This window comes from Calypte anna, chromosome 3 (genome assembly GCF_003957555.1).
Source record: "Calypte anna isolate BGI_N300 chromosome 3, bCalAnn1_v1.p, whole genome shotgun sequence".
Classification (NCBI taxonomy): Eukaryota; Metazoa; Chordata; class Aves; order Apodiformes; family Trochilidae; genus Calypte; species Calypte anna.
This window is the reverse complement of record NC_044246.1, coordinates 34,299,785-34,324,950: the sequence shown is the minus strand read 5'-3', so window position 1 is coordinate 34,324,950 and position 25,166 is coordinate 34,299,785. Positions and strand designations below refer to the sequence as shown.

The window sequence follows — 25,166 nt, the reverse complement described above, 5'->3', positions numbered from 1 at the left end:
TAAAGTCCTTTCCACCTCTAACCATTCTAAGATTCACTGCCAAGCTTGTATTTTAACAAAATTATTATCAGTCTCCAGGTCTGACAATGCCTGACCTTTGCTGGGCAACAACTTCATGAAATCAAGAGTCTGAGAGGAAGAAAGGAGTTAATTTGGAGGGTCAGAGGGAATGGAATTGTTCGTGGGTTATCTGCTTTATAAACTCTTCTACAATAGCTATCCTGGCAAAATAATAAACAAATATAATGGATTCAACGTACAAGAAACTAAAGCAAAAACCAAACCATAATGCTGTTACTATTATTACAAGAGTCTTTTACAGGCTAGAATCTTTTATGCTGTGCTTCCCTGCATGCAGGGGAAACACTGGTATTATCCTCAACTCTGTAGTGTAAAACATACCAATTTAGGTGAAAAAGGAAGTAAAAAACATGATTCTTACAATGTGGAAATCCAATAATTACACATTTATATTGCTAACATGTCATAAAAATGAATGTGCATTCTTCTCACTCTATTGCCATAGATTGATGTTTAGAGCTATCGAATAATGGAATTACAGGATTTGCAAAGAACCCTGTAGGGCTAATTTTAAGAGTCAACTTTTGGAAATGAAATTCACAGGGCAGTAGGCAAAAAAATGTTCTATAATAAACATATTAAAGGATGTGCAGCTTAAACTGAAAATGTTATCACTCTTATTGTATTGTCTGACCAAAAAATTCCAGGAGGTGCCACCTGCTATTAAGTCAATCTAAACAGAGTGCTGATAGGTACTGTGCTTTTGGATATAAGGGCACTCAAAATCATAGTGTACCAAGGAGAGAAAAGGGGGGGAAGGGAGTTGGGAAGGGAGCAAAGAAGGGAGAGAATAAAGGAAAAGGAGGTAAGGGGGCAGGTAGGGAATAGAGAGGGATGGGATTTATTGTTAATAACTAAAGTAATTTAGTAATTGATTTTTGAGAGGATGATAACTGTAATGTGAAATCATAATCAGCCCAAGCAGATTTAAATGCTTACCCTTGAAGACCACTTGAAAAAAACCCTTGAAGACCACTTGAAAAAAACCTGATCTGATTATGCTTTGTGGGGAGTGGGGAGATCATATCCTGGATTAGACTTTGAAAAATTACATTGATCTAAACATCCTTCATTGTATCAGATAACTATCAGAAAAGAAATCTTCATCCAGCATTTTCAGTTACTGACAGGACTGACAATCTTGGGTCACCACCCACAGAAAATATCAGATATTTATATAAAACGACATGCTGGTAAAGAAGATAATCTTTTTTTCATTTTGGTTTTGTTCTTACTCATCTTCTACTATGTGTCTACCACATGTTGGCAAAGGTCTTACATTTGCAAAGAAAATGATCAAATCAAAGAAAAAATATACAGATCCATAAGACTGGCTATGTTGCCTAAGAAACCCAAATGTAAGAATATATGTTGGACAAAGCTAATTAGCTGATAATGCAAATGCAACAAATACTGTTTACTGTTGCTATCTGATAATCCTTTAGTCACCAGTTTTGATTCCTGGAAGTATGCATCAGATGTATATATGACCAGTTGTTTCCTATGCAGAAAGTAAATCTCCATGTGAAATACAAGGCTACTTATAAAAGTTATTACATAATTATATATATTTCCATTTCTTAATTAATCCTCCTTAAACCAACAGAAGTATCCTAATGAAATGACAACATAATTTCAAATAGGAAATATAAAAAAAGCCAACAGTTGAAACAAACCTGTTTAATACTCAAAAGAGATGGTTCCCCAGCAGGTCTTTGTTCCAACCTTAGCTTGAGACATTCATGGATAACATTGAGCAGGACTCGGCAGAGGACCAAGAATGCAGGTTCAAAAGATGGTAAATCCATGGATTTCAGCTCCTCCCATGATACAGTGCTGCATTTTTGCTCACAACAAGGTGGAGAATTTAATAACTGTACGTAATCTGAACACAACATGGGATCTGGAAATTCTAAAAACTGTAACAAGAAATAGGTATTATGAAAAGGACCCTTAAATTCTTTAGGATTTAGCATTTGTTTAAAGTAGCTTGCACAAAATTCTATTTTTAAAAGGTAAGATTCTGACTAGGAAAGCTAAGATTTAAATGACAAATCAACTGCAGAAGTTTCAATATATATTTTTTTTTTAATTTTATTTTATTCTTTTTAAAGCCTAACTTTTATTTCTTTTTTTAATTTGAGGATCACCAGACTAGGGACAAGAATTATGGACACTTGAGAATTAACAAAACAATCTCCTACTTTATTTTTCTCTTTTAAAATTATGAAACCATTAATTAAAGCTGGAGATCACCTCACTACACAGTGTTATTTAATTTTCCAGCATCATGCATAACAGCACATGACATCAGAGCTTACTATAAAGACACCTAAACTTCTATTGTTCAATTTGACTAATATTAGTCTTCAACAGGCCCAATCTGAAATGTTTCAAGTGATTGTCAAATACTACTTTTAAAAACCCCAAGAAACCAAAGCCCAAACCATTTATTGAGATCACATACAAAATCCATACTCAAAAGTGCAGCTAGGTGAAGAAAACACAAACAGGGTGCACTGGCTTAAATACTGTTCTACTAAATTAACACCTCTGATTTTATGAACTAAAATAAGAAACTCTAGCCATTTTCTTTAAGAAACAAACCATAGATCTTCTAAGATAAACACTCTGAAGTGCCTAGAATCTTAAGTATCAGAGCCTATGAGGAATGTGCCTTTAAAAACCAGCTATGTGTATGAACATTTACATGTATTTAGGATGAAACGAGCATTAAAATGCGTACGGTGGAAGAATCCAGTAAGCACATTTTAGATGAGAGACAGTGTTTCAGTAAAAATAGAAAAGGAAGTATGTCCAGAGATTTTAAAGTGTATGTACACACATAAACAGAGTCAAGATATAAAAATAGCAAAACTAACAAACATTAAAAATACTAACAGATCTGGTTGCATACAAATATCAAACTGAACTGCACTGGAAAAACCCCAAGACATTACATTCAAAGTAATGACAGATGCAAAGACCAAGCAATTCAAAACCATGTCTTCTGCAGCAGGTGCCACACTTCTGATAAACAGTATTTTCTTTTTTTCTTTTTTCTTTGGACAGTACTCTTTTCATTTTGCAGCAGAAAATAAGACTACAATTTTATAACATCCACCTTCAGTCAAAAAGTTCATTCTTAAAAGGACAATATCCCAAAGAAAACATAATATTTACTGAAAATGAACAATCAAAGTTACACGTTTAGAGAAGGAGGAAGTCAAGATTAATCCTACCTCTTTAACAAATACAGCACTAAATTGCCAGTTTAATTCTGTGAAGCTGCAAAGACTACTATTTGTTTTACACTTAGGAACTATTTGAGCTATTTAAAAATTAAAGAAATACATTAAAAGTAGCTCTCCATAACCCCAAATTATGTTTTATTTCTTTTCTTTTTTTTTTCTTTTTTTTTTTTTTTTTTTTTTAAATAAGTGTTTCTATCTTTGTATTAATCTGAACTTTCTATTCAAGTACATATGGCTTGGGGGTACTTTTTTTTTTTTACTGTAAGAGATACCTGAAAGTTTTACTTAGGCACATGACTCAAGAACATACAAAGATACTCTTACTGCAATACTTCCTAGAATGCAAATTGAAAACAATTAAAAAATAAATAAAAATTCAACTAACAGCTTAACTGCTTACAGTAACTTTATAAATATCCTAAAAATCCTAAAAAAATAACTTCCAAGGGAGATAAACAATTCTTGTTCCTTTTGCAAATGTGATGGTCACATTAAAAGATCAGCAACATGCTTTGCCATTCCCCCCTCCCTATGCTACTTTATGGAGGACAAATAATCCTTACTACTATCTCTTCCTGGTGGAAATATGCCTACAAGTTAGTGAACAGCTTCTATTATGAAACAATAGTCTGTCTTGAAAGAATTAGTGACCATGACTTACCATACCAAACTTCAGCTACTGTACTTTTTTTACTGCTTATTTCTTCATTTTGCTTTTATTACAAATATCCTTAATTAAGAACTTTAAAAAAAATTGCACTAAGAGCCAGCTGAAGAACGCAACATGCTATCATGTCTTGCTTTCATAGATTCCAGGATTAAGAGCATCCACTCATTTATCCAATCTGGCCTCAGTTAAAACATGCTTCTATAGTACTTCATTGATTTTGATGAGGAAAAACCTGAAACAATGGTGATGTTTCCATAAAGGATGTTTAGAAGAGAGAGATCAAGTCCTGAAGACAAGAAAAGGAAAATGGCCACTTCCATAGCTAGTTTTTCTCATGATTCCACTTCTGTGCCTAATTATCCACTGTAATTTTTCTGACTTACAGCTTTAGACAGTTTTTTAGACATCAGCAAATGTAATAAGCAAATATGTTACCATAAAAAATGTCATTTCAATTACAAGCAAGAACAGAGAACTAGCTTGTGCTTTACACAAATTCTAATTCAGATCAACTGATAAATTCATTTCTGTGGAAGCAGAACTGGGATCCTAACCATAACATAAGCTATCATTCAAAAATCAACACAGCAACCAAAACCTTTGTAAGACCCCAATTTCACCAGTTTCAGCAAGAAACAATACAGCAAGAGAAGTACTCCTGTTATTTGGTTAGTCTGGGAGCAACCTACCTCCAGCTGGTGATCACTCCTTACTAATGCCATGCGGGCCCTCTGTAATGAACCATGCATTAGTTTGTGCAGTCTCAAAATTAGCTTCCTCAACCCCATTTGTTTCAGTGCTTTGTCTACAAATGGCCTGTAAATAGAGGTCAAACAGTGTTGGCTGCAGCTTGTCTCAGCACTGCATTCTGGAATAACCCAAGAGGCGGAGTCATCCTCAGATTCAAGCCTATCAAGCCCTCTTGAAAAATGGTCCTGAAAGTCAAAATTTGGCTTGTTAGTAAAACTGTTCTTGATGGCTTGTCTAAGCTCCTCAACATTCTCCTCAGAGATTTGTTCTTCACCATCACTCTCCTCTGTGCATGTTCCTGAGGATTCCTTAACTTCTGTTTCCCTATCAACTTCTTCATCCTCTGGATCATTGCCCTTAGATGGTAGAGGAGAAGGAATTTCAAACACTGGCCAGCCAATGTCAGAAAGATTTTTGATGCCCAATACAGTACCCATAATCCTTAGTTTTTGATTTAAGTCTTTTGTAATGTTTAACCATAGACAGAGTGCCTGCACTCTGTCTTGGAAGTCCTTTGCAGCATATTTTTCATAGTCCTTTTGAAGAGCCTGCAGAGATGGATAAAGTGCTTCTATATACTCTAGCAGCTCCATTATCCGCTTTACTTGCTCAAATGAGACGCGCTGGCGATGGAGGTGCTCGTGATAACTTGAGTAACCCAAAGCACTTGATCCATGTGTTGCTTTGCAAACTCCTTCTCCTGAAGTACCATTGAGACTAGCTCCATTTTTAACACAGGAGAAGTTTCCGTAGTTCACTTTGAAGGTGAGGATTTCATTGATGATATCAGGGATAGCCTGACGGGCTGCATAGAGATAGAGGTCTTGGTCATTAATGCTCCGGCCAGCATGCCACGCTTGCAGCTCAAGCCAGATCAGTTCATTGGATCGGTTCAGCCAGACAGAAGAGGTGTTTTCCTGTCCTCTTTGCTCTCTGTCCTTTTTCTTTGAGACTGAGGTAAGTTTTAACAAAAGCCGCAGGGTTTCAAAGAATTTTAAGCGGTCCGCTGGGCAATCACTCCTAGAAGTCTGGCGTGCAGTTCTGGGTATTGGCATGGGCACAGAAACTGGAAGCTTAGCATTGCTACAGCCAAGGCTGAGGTAAGGCTTATTGAGATCAACATCCGGAATTGGTTTTTTTGGCAGAGATCCACCAACCGAGTCTAACATAAACGAGCACTGCACATTTTTCTTGTGATCTCGTTCTGTTGTCCTTAAGGTGTCTCGGATCTTTTTCCCCTGCTTATAGCTGTGCTCCTCCACGTTCTCAATGGTTTTTCCATTGTCTTTATGCACAGACTGAGTTGGCACACTCATCTTTTCTGTAAGAAAAGAAGAAAAAATGTGACCGTAACAGCGAACTTCATACAGTCCAGCTCCCGATCATATTTCTTTGAGCACAAAACATTGCTTTATACTAATAAAATATAATAGCTTTATACCAATAAAATATAATAGGGTAGAAGTAAAATGTAGCCTTGTAAATTACCATAAATACAGCAAAATCAATAGCACCAAAGGAAATATTTTTCTCCTCTTACATTGCTTCTTTTGTAAAAATGACCTGAGAATTCTTATTATGAGTATGCCATCTGCTGAGAACAGTATATGATCAAAAGGAAAGGAAGGGTTTCCAAGTTAATTTTCCATACATTTGTTACACAACCTTACAAAAAAACCCTCAAAATGCACCAGAGCATTATTAAGGTAACCAAAATAAACAAATTTAAAAGGATTCCCACTGCACATGCAATTTCATAAAAACTGGAGCATGGAAGGATTGTGAAATTCAGCTGGATGATTCAATCAGGCTGTTGTGGGGGCACTGATCATAGTTCTGGGAATCCCTCTGTAAACCTAATACACTGCTTCCCCAGTCTACCAACACACAAACACTTGCTTTCTCCCCCTTACCACATAACAGCAGCCCTTTCCTGACTATTTGTGCAATCTCTCAGGTTTTTTCCTCAGGAGCAGCAGACCTTACCACTCTTTTGCAGCACTAACACAAGCAACACAAACTCGGCTTTGCAGATCAGGACAGGAGAAACTACTTGGTATTAAAACAGTGATTCTCTCCCAAGCACTCGATGGCAGGCTGGAGGAAAGCACCTGTATGCAGACTAGCTGTAGTCCAAGGATCAGCAGCTGAAATACCAGCTACATGTCACAGGACCCCTGCTTATTCAAGAACAGAAAAGACTTTCAGACCAATGGCTGAATACTTTGTCTTATTTTCATTGTTCTCTGTGACTAAGGATTATCTCCTGCACATGGCTCATTCTGAACTCCAGAAGCAGTAATTTCCTTAGAGACCCTGCTACCATGCTCCTCACTGTAACACCTATTAATATCATAAATACTAATAAGCTTATGTGCATAAAAGGCCTGCTCAGTGGAAGATTAATACTATTTCCTTCCTAAATATCTAAAACCATGATCGAGAAAGATCAGAACAACAAAGCTTTATGGGTGCCAAAAATGAGAAAAGCTATTGTTCAACATTTCAGAACTCCATGTTCAAAGCTCCCTGACTTTAATTGTACCTTGAAGCAACTTGCAAACCACATCTCAGAATCTCTTGCTTGCTTCTAGGGAAACTAGATTTTAATTTGTGCTATTAGCTTAGCATCACACAAATTTTTGTGACAGCATGCTGTTATCACATGATGTTACTCTATAGCAAATTGTTCCCTGTTTGACCACTCTCATGATTAAATTTTTCTTTTCTACACAAGCATTTTCCCTTGTTGCAACTTAGGACAGATGCCCTCTCTCCTTTTACTACACTTCAGTATCTGGCTCCATTTTCTGAGTACTCCTCCATCTGTAATGAAGGGTTACTACTATAACTTTATTGACTTTTTTCTTTTTAAAAAAAAAACCAAAACACCACACCTACCTTTTAAAGTGGAGCGGCTAACAGGTCTCCCAACGTTATTTTTCTGATGCTTTGTTGACATACGCTTCATCTGGCGGGGTGTACTAGGAGGAGAAGTTCCATAGAAGGTGTCAGCACTTGCTTCATCTGATAATTCCTCAGGGTCAGATTCAGAGATCTTGCAAGTAGCATCTTCTGATTTGCACTCTGTCCTGTAAAGAACAAATTAAATCATGCTGTTGAAGAATTCTTTACTGCAATATCTGTGCTGAAAGTTAATTCACTGATAAGTCCTGGCCACAATACCATTATCTAGATTTCCTACAGCAACAAAACTACTCTCAGACCATGAACAAGCGAACTTCCATTGCTTCACCAATAACACATCATCTGAATCCTTCAAAAGACAAAAACCTCACAAAATAATGACCATCATCTGGTCAGTTCAGGCTTCAAGGCAATGTAGATTGCAGCAAAGTGTTTTAACCTCTGTAACTATCCCTTTGTACCCATCTGATGCTTATGTATCCAGGGCAAATACAGAGAAAAAGGGAGGAAGGAGGAGAGTACTCCAAGCCAAAACCCAGGCCTTAACTGATTGAATTCCACAGATAGGCTGGATCTCAAAACATCACCAAGACCTCTGCCTTCTCCTGGAATATGGGACCCACTACCCCAGTGCACAGTCCCCTCATCACCACCACTCTCCACTGAGGCCATATATGGAACTCTTTTGTTTTGTGAGGAGAGAAAAAAAAATGTAATTTGTTTCCATTGCCATATATATTTTAATTCTGAAACAGGTGTGCAAATAACACCATCTTGACTACAGTAACAGACATGGCAGCAAAGAAATACCTGACCTAAAACAGACAGTATATGACTAGCATCAGTACCCAAAAGCTTTAATTTCAATTTCACTTGAATCACAAACAACATTTTACTTGCTACTGGTTTTGAGCCAGTTGAAGAATGTTATTCATGCTCTGGTGAGCAAGTCTGAGTGTCTGTAGTATGAAATATGACAGAATATTGCCAGCCAGTAGACTAGCAATAAAATAAAATAAAAAAAAAAGATACTGTACCTTCTCTTTGCTTGTATCCATAAACAGAAATAAATACTTTAACATGGAGAACAGCTATGTTCTCTACAAAGCTGCAGAAATGTTTAGGGTGCAAAATTACTCTTCTCATATTACAGAGCTTTGAGAAGACAAACAACTTCACCCTTGTAGATAAACTTACCTAAGAAAAGTTACTTAGGTGGTACTGCAGCACCACCTGTAGTCTAAGGAGGGCCCTACAGTGAAGTCAGCCATAATGACAACTACACACAATCACCAATACATTTAGTCCAGTATTCTTGCCTCAGGAAATCACGCCGTTTGTGTGTTCTCCACACAACCTAATTTAATTAACCACTATTGGGCAAAGGTAACAAAGAGGTCTCGATTTGTTCCTGTCATAGTTGCTGAGTATGAGGAACTCAAGCAGGAGGGCTTTCAGACTCTGAGAGGGGCAGAACACAGAGGGGTCTATTCCCTCCCATTCCCTGCCCATACTCTATCCAGCTCAGCAGACTGCAGCCCCTCCTCTTTCGCCCACTCTTTGCTTTGCTGCTGTTCCCCTGTGCTCCTTTACCCCCAGCTCACCACCTGCTCTTCAGAGTCCACATCCATCGGGTGCTGGGAAGAGCCATGGACCCCCCTCCTGAGTCGGCCGTGCTGCAAGGGACCCTTAGGCACCCATTCCTGCCACCACTGAGACTGGACTGTACACATGTATTTGTACCTATTTGTATTTTTGTTCTTTATCCCTTCTGTTATTGCCTTTCCCCTGTGCTAGCAAATCTGTTTACAATTTTTTCAATTTCCAACGTTAAGTCTCCAGTCTTTATTCCACTTTTATCTTCCATTTGCGGGGTATGGTAATAAAAAAGAATACTGTCCTTTGGTTTTTGGTCCACCCAAACTGATAAACTGTGACAGTTCCTACAGGTCTTGTGCAAACATGTGGATGGATAACAGGAAAAGATCTTGTAAGTGCTGAACTGTGAAAGGGGAACTTAAGTTTACATCTTTTTTGTGGACTATAAAAGATTTAATATTGAGAACTCTTGTGAACAACCCTACCACAACAACAACAACAACAACAACAACAACAACAACAACAACAACAACAACAACTACTACTACTACTTCACACAGAGCACACCCCTTTGATTTTGCCAAAGACAAATCAACCACAAGAGACTAAGCCACATGAAACAAGAAGTCATTAGTTCCAGTGCTTATGGAACTATTTATTTTTTCAGTGATCTCAATGGCCTGGCAAGGCACAGGGTGGAGTGCTGGTGCTCTTGCAAGGCCTGGCAGAACAGATCCTTCAGCACTCCCATTAGGTCTCAGATCCAAGGACATTTTAAACTAGGACAACTTAAGTTGTTATAAAAGACCAGTGAAAACATTGTTTTTCCTCTGGTTTTAAGTGAGTAACCTCTGCTAAGAATATAATGATCAAACCTCTTCCAGAGGGCTGAATGTACTGACCTTTAAAGACCATTAGATGGTTCTTTCCTCAACAGTCACTACCTTGTTTGCTTCTTCCTATGTCTGATGAGAGGCCAAGTAGTACTGAAGTACCTAAAACACCCTCCAATCTCACAATTATATACATCCCTATACAGAGGGAACCAATACAACTTACTTAATATCCAGATTTTTTTTTCTGGGCAGTTTAGCAAGCTGCTCCTTAAATTGATAAAAACGTACCAGATTTATCACAAAACATGCAGCACTAGAAGTCACATCAGAAAACAGTACTCATGCTCTATAGAGCCACTCTTGTTAGCAGCTGGCAAGATGGCCCAACTGGAGCTGCTGGTCTGCTTAGAGAGAGGAAAGCAGAGGTACAACTCAAGCTTAAAAATTCAGCATGCTCAGTTTAAGGTTTGTGTGCAAAGACTGCACCTCAACTCACTGATAAAATCAATACCAGTGAACTCAAAGATTCCATTTCAGCAGTGAAAGCCTCAATGCACAACAATATGCTAGACATTTAGGATCTGAACTGCTGCAACCACATCAGCTTAGTCATGTTGGTACCAAATTTTATCATCCAGATGACACCAGTCATAGATGATCATCAACAGGAACCCTCTGGTATTAAACCAGGTATAATTTAAACAGATTACTGATATAGCATTTGTAATTTTTGTGTGCTATTTACTTTTATGGACTAACCAAAGAGTAATTAAATCTGAAAACCCATAAAATGCACTGCTGGCAAACCTAAATCAGATTATAGTATTGGATATTACACAGAACTGTTGGTTCCTGCATACTATTGCAACCAGACTTGGGACACAGTAATCAAAGCTAATTTCTTGTTTGCTAAGAACTGCAGGTTTTCTCCCCACAGCCCATGAACATCATCCTAATCTTGATTAGGCAAAACATGAAAGCTAGACATGTGACAACTGAAGTTACTATTTGCCAAGGGCATCTTAAGCCCAATGCTTAGAAGGAAAACTGGAAGTGTATCAATCTCACAACAGTCTATTTTACAGGCTGTTGCCAGCCTCAATTGTAATGACCAAAATGTTTCTCATCAATTTTACCCTAGAAAAGACTGTAGCCAGGATGCATAAATCAGGAATACTGGGAAATCTGCAAGTGCAGTATGTTAAACTAAAGAGAAACCCTTAAAAAAAAAAAAAAGTAAACAAAAAACATTTTGACAGCTCTGAAGTGCAGTAACAATAAATAGCCAAAGAAGTTTTCAAAAGTAACTACCATGTTACACCATGTGTGCTTTTCACCCAGGATCTGAAAAGACAGAATACAGAATTTCTTGATTTCGTGTATGTAGATGACAACACGATTATTTTTTAACTAGGTCAAAGTGTTAGCAATGTATCTACAATTCCAGCTCAGTCATGAAAACTGAGATATATCTAGATTTTCAAAGGCCTACAAACAAGAAGATGAGAGAGGAAAAACTGAGGCCCAAATTTGAAGCAGCAGGACAGAGAGCAAAAAGTCTGACAAATGATGCTGTTGCAAATCTGTGAGTCATTGGGAAAAGAGTAATTTATCATTAAAACTACATTAAAAAATGAAAAGACTACGCAAGATCACACAGGGAAAAGCTAAAATTAAATAGGCTTAGTACTGAAGAGTATGATTTTTAACCAGTATAAACTTTTTTTACTTTACTGAAGCATTATTCAAAATTTCAAAGTTTGCAACAAGCAATAATAAGAGGTCACGATAAAAACTGTAACAGCTATATGGAAGAAATGTTTTTGTAATCTTCCATTTATATCAGCTACCCCTGATCCTCATAAGCAGGCGTTTGAATATATCAGGCACTTACGTAATTATCTCAGGTTATCATCTGCTTATCATTCCACAGGCAGCTTAAAAGCTTGCTGGGAATCAGAGCAGTAGAGGTCAAGTGACGAGACTACAAGCCCACAGCAATAAATCTGAGCGAGGCAATTACAGTGCAGTAGCCAGGATAACCACCCACCACAGCAGCTGCAAACCTGCCTGCTCCACTGGCTCCTGCCATAAAACAGTTTAAAAAACATTAAAACACTCACACACCAGTAAGGCCCTTTCTCAGCACTTCTTATGGTATCCTGCCATTTCCATAGATACTTGCATGATCCAGATGATGCTCACCACTAAACCACCAAGTGTTTGTTCTGGACACCCGGGACCTTCATTTTAAAGTGTCTATTTTTCAAATATATGCTCCTTAACAGGGATTCAGCTTGATAATTAAAGCAAAAAGGAAGATAAGTCTTAACTAGTCTATTCTTAGTAATGTATGCTGTTAATTAGCTAAGACAGCAGAAAACACAGGAACTGCACATTGCCAAATCTTTTTAAGTTAAGGTAGCTCTCCCTAAATGTAGTTGCAAATATTCTGTTTCAAAGAAAAACAATATTCTGACAAGAACATGCAACTTATCATCCCACAGGCTGGTAATGCAAAGAGCAAACAGATTTCTGCATTTCAAAGCAGTCAATGTTAAAACTTAGCCACCAGTAACTTCTGATTGTTGTCAATACAGTAATAGCACTTAGTGTTAAAAATTTGCTAATATACTTGCTAAGGTTTTTAACAGTATAATTAAATCCAACTTGCAACTAAGGACAGGTCTGCCTTTTTAATTTGTTGTCCTCAAGATAAAGTGGGTAAACACCAGTTTAGGGTGTTTTTGTGGTTTGTTTGTTTGGTAGTTTTTTTTAATGAGAGTTACTGCCACAAAGGCAAACTGCAGATACAGTCCTTCTTGAAGTTCTTCTAGAATAAAAATTTCGTAACAGCAGAAAAGTCTTCAAATTAAGCAGGATGAATGCAGTTAGACTTAATAAAAAGCATCACATCTCTAGATCAGCTTCCTCCTGAGAAAATAAACTTTATTACTTTTGGAAAATATCACTGCTTAGCAAATAAGTAGCCATGGCTTGGGGTAAGAAACTGGAAGGTGTACCTGTTCCCTGCCAATTTCCCAAGTTTACAGAGACTCATGTCACATATCCCACCACCAGTAGAACAAAAAAGCACTGAAAGCCACTTTGAGGAGCAGTAATAAACTTTGTTGTTCCATGTTTCCAGCTCACAAGGAACTTGTAGACACTACTTGACTCTAGAAAAAAGTAATCTGGACAACTTAGCTTGACAATAAAGCCCAGCAGAAAACTATCTAACAGCAATCACGTAGTGGGAAAGGGGAATGTCAGAGTATCATCTGTTATGAAGCTGTATATAAAAAGGCAGGGAGAAAGCACAAAATAAAAACATTCTTTTCTAAACCACTTGTTGCCTTTGCAACACTTTCAGCTCGTAAGTAAAGCAAAATTGCTAACTCATTTCATTTCTGAAGACCTGTATTTCAAGCACACTTCTCTCAACACTCACACCAGCACACTTCAACTCGATGTATGCATCCCTACAATCACCCTTACATCTGCACTGTTCTTCCTTTCTACAGGAGGTGGTTAACACTATCTAGTTAAAGACACTCATTTCCCCATCTCTTCCGAAAGCTAAGACATAAATATTTATGAGGCTCACATTCAACCTTTCATCAATTTCTTCAACCATAAAAGCAGGTTTTATGTAAGGCACACCAATGTCCAGCACACCAGGCTGGACAAGGCTCTGAGCAACTTGATCTAATGGGAGATGTCCCTGCCCATGGCAGGGGGGTTGGAACTAGATGATCTTAAAGGTCCCTTCCAACCCTGAAAATTCTATAATTCTATGATTCTTTGTCAAGGATAAAATGAATACAAAAAAGTAAACTTGAAGCTTACCTTAAAATAAGAATAAAGTTTGAAGGAGATAAAGATGCTGAAGATAATGCCTGTAAGTCATTTGAAGAAAGGAAAAAATATTTTGTCATGCTATTGTTGTGAAGCAACATTTTCAGGCAGAAATCTAGGGCTGTTACATTTTTAGGATTTTTCAAATATGATGGACAGTGGCTTTGCAACTTCAGCTGCCAATTCTTTCAGGAGCTGCAGGTGAAACCCATCAGGTCCTATGGACTTGTTCACCCTCACATTCTTCAGGTGGTCTCAAACCTGCTCTTTATCTACAGTGGGGGGGATCATCCTTTTCCCAGTCAAAACTATAGTCACAGTAAGCTGACACAAAACAAGGAACCTGTTCTGTGCACCTTTTGTCTCCCAGGCTGCACACAGAACTACAGAATGCTTTGGGTTGGAAAGCACTATAAAAAGCATCCAGTTCCAATCCCCTGCCATGGGCAATGACACCTCCCCCTACACCAGGTTGCTGAAAGCCTCATCCAGTCTAGCCCTGAACACTTCCACAGAAGGGGCATCCACGACTTCCTCTGCTCCCTTTGCACAGAAAACAACTGTCATGTGAGCTCAGCCCTCAATTTGACACAGAAAAAGAAAAAAGACCAAACATTATTTTTTCTGGGCATCAGTCACCCTCCAGTCCAGTAAGATGAAGTGAAAGCTCTATAGACATGTGACGACTAAGGTCCAGGAAGAATGCAGTAGGGGAACCTGGCTTCCTCTTGGGAAGAGACAAGGGAAGAAACCAACCTGCTGTTCCAACACATTGAATGCAATGAGAAATTCTGCCCTCAGTAACTCTCTTCTGGCTGCAGCTAAGGCAATTTGTCCAGCGATGCTTTGCCAGAATCACCATCCCCCAAGATGCACGGATATAACTGAAAGTACCAACCCTGGTTCTTCACTGATGCTGCCAAAACAATCCAGCTTACCTGAAATATCTTTGTTAGTAGCATTTTTCCAACTTCAACCACTTAAATTTTGATCAGGCAACTAAAAGGACCTTATGTTACCCTAGTAAGTAGCAAGTTTCATATGGCAAATACTCCTAGTTATGTGGGGAAGAGGGATATTAGGAGATAAGAACAGCAATTTCAAGTCTGGGTCAGCTGCAAAACTAATGTTGCTACCTGTATCACTACCAAGAAATTATTACAAAATTCCAGTAGTGTATTTACAACGAATTGCTATGAACAAGGACTCTTCAACAAAGAAATAATTACAGAAACACTAAAACTTCATTAGCTGGTAGTCAGAATGTAACAGTAGACCTGTAATAGCCATACTATTTACATGTTGCTTATCTTTGAAGACTTACCTGTGGCATAGCAAAGTGAAAACACCCAGTGCTGCTGTGGAGCCCTGACCTACATCTTGCTGTCTGCTTGCTACACAACATATATGCTACACAATGTGAGGATTTATGCTACACAACAGTCCTGCTAACAGTTAAGCACCATAAACCCCAGAGCAGCTAAGGCCTGAGAGAAGTACAAAGCAATTATTTCTGCTGCAAGATTAACAATGGTTTGTAGCAAGACTTCACTGTGATAGAACAAGCACTATTTCTACAGAATTCTACAAGGAAAGCAAGTCATTATTGGAAAAAAGACTAATGTAAATCTTAGAGCTAAACAGTTAATCTTCAGTTGATTCCAAATGACGTTTTTTTCACTTAGTAACTCAATTAAGCTGTTTAACTAGAACAGAGGGATCCAGCAAGTGTGAGCAAGTTTCATTGCTAGAGTAGACCTCAAGCACAGATCTGACTGTAGCCAGTTCCCCTCGTTACAAAGTTCCTTACAGCACTACTGTACTGACTAGCAGCATTTATTTTAAGAGATCTTCTGCTTCTCAAGATCTAGAAAATTCCACAGCCAGTTTTGTAAAATACTAATACTTTCACACTTTTCCCAAAATTCTCCTATACTCTTGAGCACAAACTTCTAAATGCTTGACTATTATATTTACAACAGGAAGACAGAGTCACAGAAAAATGTACCAATAGCTATTGAAACAGCAAAGGGGTGTTGAAGCATCTTTTGACTGACTATAAAAGCATGGCAAACTTCAAAATGACAAACTGACAAATGAGTTAAAAATAAATTAAGGAAGATGCAAATTAATATTCATCATATCATATCTTGCAAGCAGACATAAGAGACCAATTTAAATGATCTACAGAAGCAATTTTTGCAAGTTAAACCAACTAGAAATAAGTATAAAGAATAAATAAAATAAAGAGGTCTTATAACAGTTTTGGCAGATCTTCAAGTTCTTATCTCACTAAAAATAATACTCAGAATTTCCTGTCTTTTTTAGTAGTAGATTTGGAAATAGGGAAAGATTAACTAATCCTCCATCCTGGATTACTGTAAAAATTTTCATGCAAATTTGGATTATGACATAACAGCATTTATACAATATACATGTACATTCAGCTCAGAGCTTATTTCCCATTTACAAATAGACTAAAAAAGTATAGATCAAAACTATACCATGTGTTATTTCAGTAAGAAAGAACAACAAACCTATTTATTTATGGTATTGCTCTACAGTAAAAAAGTAGATGTTTTTGACAGGTTTCCACATTCACATTTAAGATGAGCAGGTGAGGCTACAAATGGAGCCCAGAGAGCTTCAGCCAGCCCAGGTAGTGTCCAGCTCTCTGCAATTCTTTAGAACAACTAATGTCAAAGTATTAATTGGTTTCAGTCACCATGCTACTTTTTAACTTCAACTCAATCCTCATCTTTGACAAAAAAATATTGCACTTAATCTTTTTTTTTTTTTTTTTTTTTTTTTTAATGAGCAGCTCTGAAATATGTTTTCATCACTAAAGTAAAGATGATTGAGCATTACATACCACAACATAAATCCAAAGGGTAAAAGTGCTGTAGTTAGGTTCTTGGCACCTGCATGAGTCAGATCCCAAGGTCTCAAGCTACACATCCAAAGAACAACTTCTTAAGAAATCTATACCAACAAATTTGGATGGATTTTTAGGAAAATTTAAGCCACACTAGGAAAAGTTACATGCTACTGGGAAAAAACATACTATCACAGAAAGCATTAGGCTGCTAGGCTCAACTACAAATGTATCATAAAATGATAAATGTATCATATGTGTGCATGGGTGTATCAGTGATATATTGGGAAAGACACAGACCTAGGATAAAAGGTAACAAGATCTGCAACAGTCATTTTTTCCATTCACAAACTTTACTCTTCTGGAAGAAAATTCTATTCCTAGAAAAGAAAATGTTTCAGTCCCAAAGTTTCACTTCATCTTTTAGATGAAGCCAAAGTCGACAAGAACTCTGTAAAATCACATCAGCTTGCCATGAACCTTGATCAAGTTTATTCTGGATCCAGACAAGATGAGCTATAACTTCAGTGCCCTCATGAATGTCTCCTGCTGTCACTAGATAGAAAGAAATTAAGCCTCTTCCTTCTGTGTCCTGCTAACATTTAATGGTATTGACTGCTGCGTGCTGCTTTCCAGTATGGTGTAAGTGTACTATTTATTCTGCTCTCCACTTACACGTGCTGCTGGTTCACTTGCTGATGGCTTTTCTGACAGCAATATTTGTAAATGTTTTTACCAAACCATGAAACATGCATCTATTATCAGATGTGACAGTGATAGAGTTATCTAGTGATAACAAGGTCTCTGTTACAAATCAGTAACTTATACTCTGGTGTTAAGAGCAAACATAGCTTTATGTCTGCAGCTGGCCAAGTGTGAGCATGGGACAACTACCAGTTCTTTAAATGAAGAAGCTGCTACATTATTTTAAAAAAATTTTTAAAATATTTAGTTTATAGATGACAGGCTAGATATAGCATCAGTGTAGTTAGCACTTGAGAACAGAAGAAAACCTAAGAAAAGTAAAAGTCCTACAAACATAAATGGAATATACAACAACAAACTAACAACACAGCTTAAAAAGAATGAGCCAAGATACCCAAGTCTTCCTCTTCTGGCAGAGCTCAACATGCTACTTGACCAGCATTGGGTAGAAAAAGAGACGGCCTTCTAAATCTATTTTAGATGCAATTCAAAAGAACGGTTTGCTTATAATTTAAGAAATGTGGTTGTGATGGAAGACAATTTTCATAAGCCTCTATAAATCCCAATTCACTTCCTAAAATAAAAATTACTGCACATGCTTCATACTTTCCTTTAAATTCAGCAGATCTGTTGTTCATCACAGCACAGTTTGCATTCCACAAGGGCCAGTATCACTACCTTACATAATAGCTAAACCAACCTTGACACAGAGTACTAATTAACACACATAAAAACAACTCAAGCATCCACACAACATAGACTAATCCTTGCTGCTACAAATGCCAAAGATATCTAAAGTAACACTTTGTGTGTGTTTGCATGTAGGTGGAGCAATCAGTCATTCATCTCAGTCTTACCCATGTAAACACGAAAATTCAACACATGAAGAACAGAGATTGCATCTTCCGTCATTTATGAAATTAACAACAAAAAAAGGTATGGTGTAACTCTACACACTTAATAATTTTTCCCACTGAAGCTATGATTCTAAATTGATAAAATACGCTTCTTCACTGCTGATACAGTATCACTCATACAGATAGGCTGGCAAACAAAAACAGGTTGAGCACAACTCATGACATAACCTCAGGCTTCCCCCAAACAACAGATGCTGCAAACTGACAGTCCAGTTCACTGCCATCATAGAGCTAACAAATGTGGTAGACAGACCACTGAAAAATTACCCAATGTGGAAGAAGCCTCCGTGTTATTCACAATTCATCCCACTTTATTGACAGCGTTGCTGCTTCCTTCACCCCTTATGCTGGACAGGCCAAGAGAAAAGAAGGCTACAAGCAACCTAGGCATAAGTTAGTGCAGCCCTGCAGTGCCACCAAAATTGGCATTCCACCTGAGGATATCCTAAAGGCCTCATTTTTCTCTGCAGTGGATTTTGTGCCAGAAAACTCTTGGGAATGTCTAAGACTGGACTCAGAAAATTTAAAAGCTATAGGCCATAATCAAGAAGTACCAAACGTACCTATTTTAACTAATGCTCTAAGTTATCTAAGCGGAAACATCTTACCTTGAAAGCTTTGTTTGCTTTGTTACAAGGATTGACACTTGTATGAGAATTCTTCCCAAAACTGTTTATTAGTATCTTTTAATTTATTTAAAACCACTGAAGGCTGTCCAATGTCCAAGTGCAATCTTGTCTCAAACTCAACACCTGCTCACAGAATCCCTGAGCATTTTTTAGTTAAAAGCTGCCTCCCCTCGGTCTCCACCCTAAAGAGTATATTGCAAGAAAGAAAGGAAGACCTGGGAAAATCAGTTTGCTTTTGGACAGTGACCTCAATCAAATGTTGAGATGTGAACTCAGACTAAGACTAAGGACTCTACAACTCAAAAGTCAGAAACATATCAAGGCTTGAGATTTACAAAATGCACTATTGCATTTGTATTCTTACAGAATCCTTACACAGATTTCTAACACATAAGGCAGTCTCACAACACTGAATCAATAGATCTGCTTTTTTTAACAAATGTAGGTGTATTTCTAATGGCAGTATTTCTCCAACAGAATCAAACTTAACTTTAAGAAAACGTAATAGACCAATGCACTTCAGTGCCAGTCATAACTCTATCATAAAAGCACATTCATACTCCACAAATGGGATTAAAAGTTACCTGCCACATAAGGGCTTTCAAACGTCGCAGTACACAGTTACAAGACTGAATTTTGCTAACTGCAAAATTTAAATCAACTTTAATCAAGTTTGAAAAACTGTAAGATACTTCAATTCTGTATTACAGTTAAGAAAAAGCAAGTACTGCACAAAGCCAAAGAAGCAGTTCTGTTCTAATGCAGACGTGAAGTTGGCACACAAAGTACAGACAGGAGTGAATCACAGTGGAGTACATGTATTACCCTACACAAATGAAGGCTACCTAATTGTTTTGAGACATCTCCTTCCCACCCACTAGCACACTCTGAAATAGCTAATTCAATTTTCATTTGCTGGGTAAAGTTGCCACCACACTATCCACACCCACATCCGACTCATATAAACTGTCTTTTAATAAGCAGAATCCAGCAGAGGTCAGAAATGGCCATAGACAGGAAATGCCTGGGTGTTTTCCATTCAGGCACTGCACATTACTCTCCTACATGAAGACAGCTCAGGTCTGGGGTCATCCGGTTGTACAATCTTAACTTTAAATAATTTTCTGCTTAACCTGCAGTATTGCTCTTTGAACATAGTGTTAAAAGGGAACTTGGAAGCTCACGAATTCGGTTGCCCTACCGGCATTTGTATTTCATAATATTACTGTTAAATCTAGTTAACTGTTCTGTTTGGCTTTGGCATTTTCATGATGTAAGAAAAATATATTAATGAAAACTCAAACCAGACACTGTTCAACTCCATAGCCTCGATCCAAACCAGAGTGCATCACCACTTCCCTTTCGTAACACGAGTACGAAACAGTAGCTCGCAATGTCCAAGAATGCTATCAGAAACATGACAGCATGAGGCTTTTCACACCTGGAATACAACGCGCCTGACAAGTGCCGCCTTACAGCGTTAATTGATCACGTAAGTGTTTCAAAAAACGTTTCCTGAATGTCTCCTAGTGAGAAGTGAAGCGCACCAACAGGATGTTATTTTAAAAGGAGAAATAATTGCCAGGGAATTAATAACTTGGACTTATGCAACACTTTTACAGCCAGCTGGAAACCCTATACCACGAAGTAATTTGCATCCCCATCTCTCAGCAGGGCACAGATGGAGACTTGCAAAAAGCCGATCTGCAGGTCAGCACATTCAGTTGCAAAAGGCATCACAGCGCCAGCCCTCTCTGTGAAAGATTTTGTTTTGTTTTTTCCAAGCTCTATCTTCTGACAAACATCGATTACAACGTCGCCAAGGAGCGACCCTCCGTGACCCTACTGTTTTAGGGGCGCGCCCGCCGAGGGGAATCTCCCTACCCGGTTTTTAGGCTGCCGCAAACACGGGACGCCCCTTGTATCAGGCGGGACTTTCATCCCTGCAGCTCACAAGACAACAAACAAGCACAGGTCGCACTTTGCCAGCCCGCCGGGGACTCCCACAGCTACTCCCCTTCCACCGGCGCCGACTGACTGCCAGTAAAAGTTTTCCCCGAGCGCTGCCCTTGCCAGTGCCCCAGAAACACCCCTTTTGCTCGGGCTGTTCAACCCGGGGGGAGGGGGGCGTGAAGGGGGAAGGAAACGATTTGGTTTTAATTGCAAAGTGCCCACAAAACGCTGCCTTACCCACCGCAGCCACCAGAGATTCCTTATCGGAGCGCTTTCTCAAGCGGTGAGCGCTTTACAAAAGCGGTAGGAGCAGGAGGAGCTTTTGCAGCGCGAAGGGCCCGGGTCGGAGGTTGCAAAAGTTACAAACACCCTCTTCCCCTCCACCACCCCCCCTCAGCACACGGCGCTGCTCAGGCCGTGCCCCCTCGCAGCGCTGAAGGGGCGGCTGGCACTCGCAGCCCCCGGCTCAGCCCCGCAGTCTGGCAGCAGACGGCTTGCGCTGCTCTCCGCATGCAGCTCCCGTTCGGCAGCGCTGCGCACTGACCTCCGCGGCGGCGGCGACTCCTCCATGGCGGCAGAGACAGCGCGGCGACGTCTCTCATGCATGCACCGAGGCCGGCATAGCGGCGGATCGCAGTGTGCGGCCCGGTCCGGCCCGCTGCGGCGCCAGGGGTGCAGCGAGAAGGAGGAAGGGGGGTGTGGGGAGGTGTCTCTACCCAGCTGCAGAAACCCGGCCGCGCAGAGCCGCCCGCGCGGCCGCCATCTTGAAAACAGCCTCCGAGGGCAGAGAAGCCGGGAGCATCGCTACGGCGCGCCAGGAGGGACCGGCCGAGCCAGAGGCGCTCGCTCCGCCGAGGCCGGGCGGGGAGCGGCGGGAGGCGGGGGCACCTCGGTGTCGGGGAGGGCAGTCCCTGACGCTGGCGATGGGAACGGGGAGCGCCGTGGATATGTGGCGTTTCCTTCTCGGGACGCGGGGGGTGTGTCCCCGCCGTTCTCCGGGAGTTGCCGCGTTGGTGCCGGCGCCAGGCGGTGGTGGACGAGCGGCGGGAGCTGCCGCCCTGCCAGCTGGCGCCTGGCTCCCTCCCTCCCTTCCCTCCCTTCCCTCCCTCCCTTTCGGCCGCCGCGGAGCTGTGAAGCGGGACCGGCTGCCGCTCGGTGCGGGGGCCGGGGTCTCTACAAACCCCAGTTTCCACAATGTTAGCAGCCAGGGATAGAAGAAAAATCTATAATTCCCGAGAAGAAGAGGGTTTACCTCAGCAGGTACCTACCGACTCCCTGCTCCCACGGCTGGCAACGCGCGCTGTGCCTGGAGCTGCTGCTACGGCCCCCTCGCCAAGTGGCTGGAAGGCGTGAAAAGACCCCCCAGGGGCTCCTGGAGAGGGGGGCACATGGAAGAATGATCATAGCTTTACAGGGAAAAAAAAAAAAAAACAAAAACAAAAGCAAACAGCCAGGCATCTGCTGCTTGACAGGGAGTGATTTTTTATTGCTATTATTTTTTTTTATTATTATTTTATAACTCTAGTCTTTCCGAAGCTTCCACCGCCCCTGATTATCAGCCTTGAACAGAGAACTGGAGTCACAGGATCCGTTTGGAAATACGGGGAGGAAAAATGTAATTTCCTGAGCTATACCTTGGCTGGAATACCAACGTTAACGCCCTTCAAAGGCAGAAAACTACCATGAGTTAATTAATTGTTACGGTCGGTGAGAGGGAGCCTCGTCTTTTGTTTCAAAGGACTGGATGCACAGCAGCAAATCCTGGCATCAGTAATGTGTACACAGGCAGTATATTTTATTTCTGAAGAGTAAAATTCGAAACTTGGAGTGAAATCAGTGCTAGATTATGCTTTAGGCACAGTTCCTTCATTAAATTAACTGTATGCTAACTTGACGCAATTTCTAAACTTTTGCTAAAGTTCGGTGGTAAAGTTCATGATGCAAAGTTGGCTATGAATCTGCCCAAGATTAAGAAATGAAGTTTCCACAAATTTGAGTTCATTTCAAATTAGATTTTTTTTTAAAGCTGAAATGCAGAAGATATTTCTACCAAGCATTTATCTTAGTATATACATACAGTCAAATGTGGCCCCGATAAATGAAATCATGCAGGAAGTCAGCTCTCTTTCTACAGAACAAGAATAATATCCAATTCATAATGATCTTGATCATGACATTTAAACATCAAGATGCTCAGCATTTATATACAGAATTATTATGATTTTTTCATTAAAAGAAGGTAATCTTATTTGGCATGTTAACAATAAACACTTGAGCCCAAAATCAAAAAGTAGTTCCAAAGACAGATACACACAGTGTAATCCTTGGAATCTGTCATGGTGAACAAAGTTTAGAAACTACAGATGAAGGATGTCAACATTAGAAACCTAACATTTGTAACCTAGTAAATTACTTGTCATCTTCATAGGAACCTAAACTCTCTAAATGTAACACAAAGCTGCTTATTTCACTGTATGCACTTGTTTTTAGCATGATGGTGTACAAAGGCTCAGTGTCATTGACAAAACAATTGCATTGCAGTGGTTTTTAGCATCCATTTTGGATATGTTACGGATCTCTGACACCATCGCTTCAGCTATTTGCAGTGCAGAGAAGCAAAATTTTTCAGCTGCTTCTTTGATCAAAACAATCAATGTAGTGAGATGTAAGAAGCACAAGATTGGCAATAACTCTGAAAAAAAAATTCTGATAGTGCCTTTTACCACAGATATGATGGCATGATAGTGTGGATGTGCAGGCATCCCAGGGGCCCTAGGCAAAGATGGAAATGGGGACTGCTTGGTGCTACTTTCTGTAAATAATAAGATGATTTACTGAAGCAAATTTGGGTTCACTGCAGCCTTTCAAACAAGGATGTCCAGAATAAGCTTCCCTTCATGCCTATTCCCCTTTCTCTTTAGGTCAACCCAGCATTTTGGGTTGTATCACAATCTTGTGGGATACCATAGAGAATATGCCAAAACCTACAGATAACTGTAGAGGACAGAAGGAAACCTGAGAGACATTTATGAATAGCCTACAGAGAACCTGTTAGGAAAGGAAAAGAGATGCAGGAATATATGAAGCTGATTGTTAGTACAGCAAACAGCAGATGACACGAGACTGTCAGAGCCTATATAGAGATAGGAAAGATGAAAATATAAAGAAGTTACAGAGGTCATACAAAATTATTTCAATTACTTTTGGCTTCTTCTAAGGAATGTCTTTATTTCAAAGACTCCCTGACTGCCAGTTTATGAATCTAAATGTATCAGCATTGCACAGATGCATGGAAATTGATAAATTAAGTTGTTCAATCTCATTGCACAACTGGAACAGAAGGCAGCACAAAATTAAAACTGACCTCACAGTGAATGGTATCTTTATCTGGCAGAAAATTTAGTTAAAATATTAGTAATATTAGTGGATTTTATTTTCTGATGTGTAGCTTTAGTTTTTCCTTCTAATAAATTAATTAATTCCACTAAAATACCTTTAGAAGTAAAAGCAAAGTTAACTACAAATATTCCCCCTTTCAGCAGCAGACACTAGAAAGCAGATTGTTAGGTATGATTAGTCTAGCTCTACTTTAATGTGCTGAAGATAAAATTTTCATTTTTTCTTGGTCACAGATTAGAAATGCTCTTCTGCAATGCAATGAAGAGTAAAACATGAGCAATTCTTGCATCTAATACCTACAAGACACTCTGAGACCATTTCTTTATTATGCAGAAGTTGCGATGAGCTACTCCAGTACCAAAATAAAACACTGAGATGTATTTCTACCTGGAAATATGCAGCTTCTTCCATCTGGAGTTTTGTTGCTTTCACAGAAGAAGGCGTTTGGGGGTTTTTTGAAAGAAAAAGAACTCAGTTCTCTGTGTCGTACAATTTAAGCTTTGCTGCAATTGATCTGCAGTGTGAACCTCTGAAAGAAATTAAAGAGTCAGGCTGTAGATACTCCTGTTCAATCATCCGTTACCACTGTGATTCATTCACTTCAATAGCTTGTATGATGCCTGCCAAAGCTTGTTCAGCAGCATGGTTTCACACTCATGCTATAATAGGAGCCAGCTAGCTCGATGGAGGTAGAGTATTTCTGTCTACACAC

At 39.4% G+C, this 25,166-nt stretch overlaps 1 protein-coding gene across 3 annotated transcripts in view; it reads right to left on the bottom strand.

The window, feature by feature from the left end:
• Nucleotides 1-22,039, bottom strand: part of MAP3K4 (mitogen-activated protein kinase kinase kinase 4) — a 59,385-nt gene extending 37,346 nt beyond the window's left edge. The window contains exons 1-5 of one of the 3 annotated variants that reach the window (XM_030447765.1): nt 21,600-21,914; nt 11,430-11,462; nt 7,657-7,847; nt 4,695-6,076; nt 1,758-2,000 (exon numbers count right to left, since the gene is read on the bottom strand). In XM_030447765.1, the coding sequence (XP_030303625.1) occupies nt 1,758-2,000; nt 4,695-6,076; nt 7,657-7,847; nt 11,430-11,462; nt 21,600-21,661 (1,911 nt within the window). In that variant the 5' untranslated portion in view covers nt 21,662-21,914. Of the gene's footprint in view, nt 1-1,757; nt 2,001-4,694; nt 6,077-7,656; nt 7,848-11,429; nt 11,463-21,599 lie in introns of all 3 variants that reach the window. The other 2 variants (XM_030447767.1, XM_030447766.1) reach the window with 2 other exon arrangements.
• Nucleotides 22,040-25,166: the final 3,127 nt, after the last annotated feature.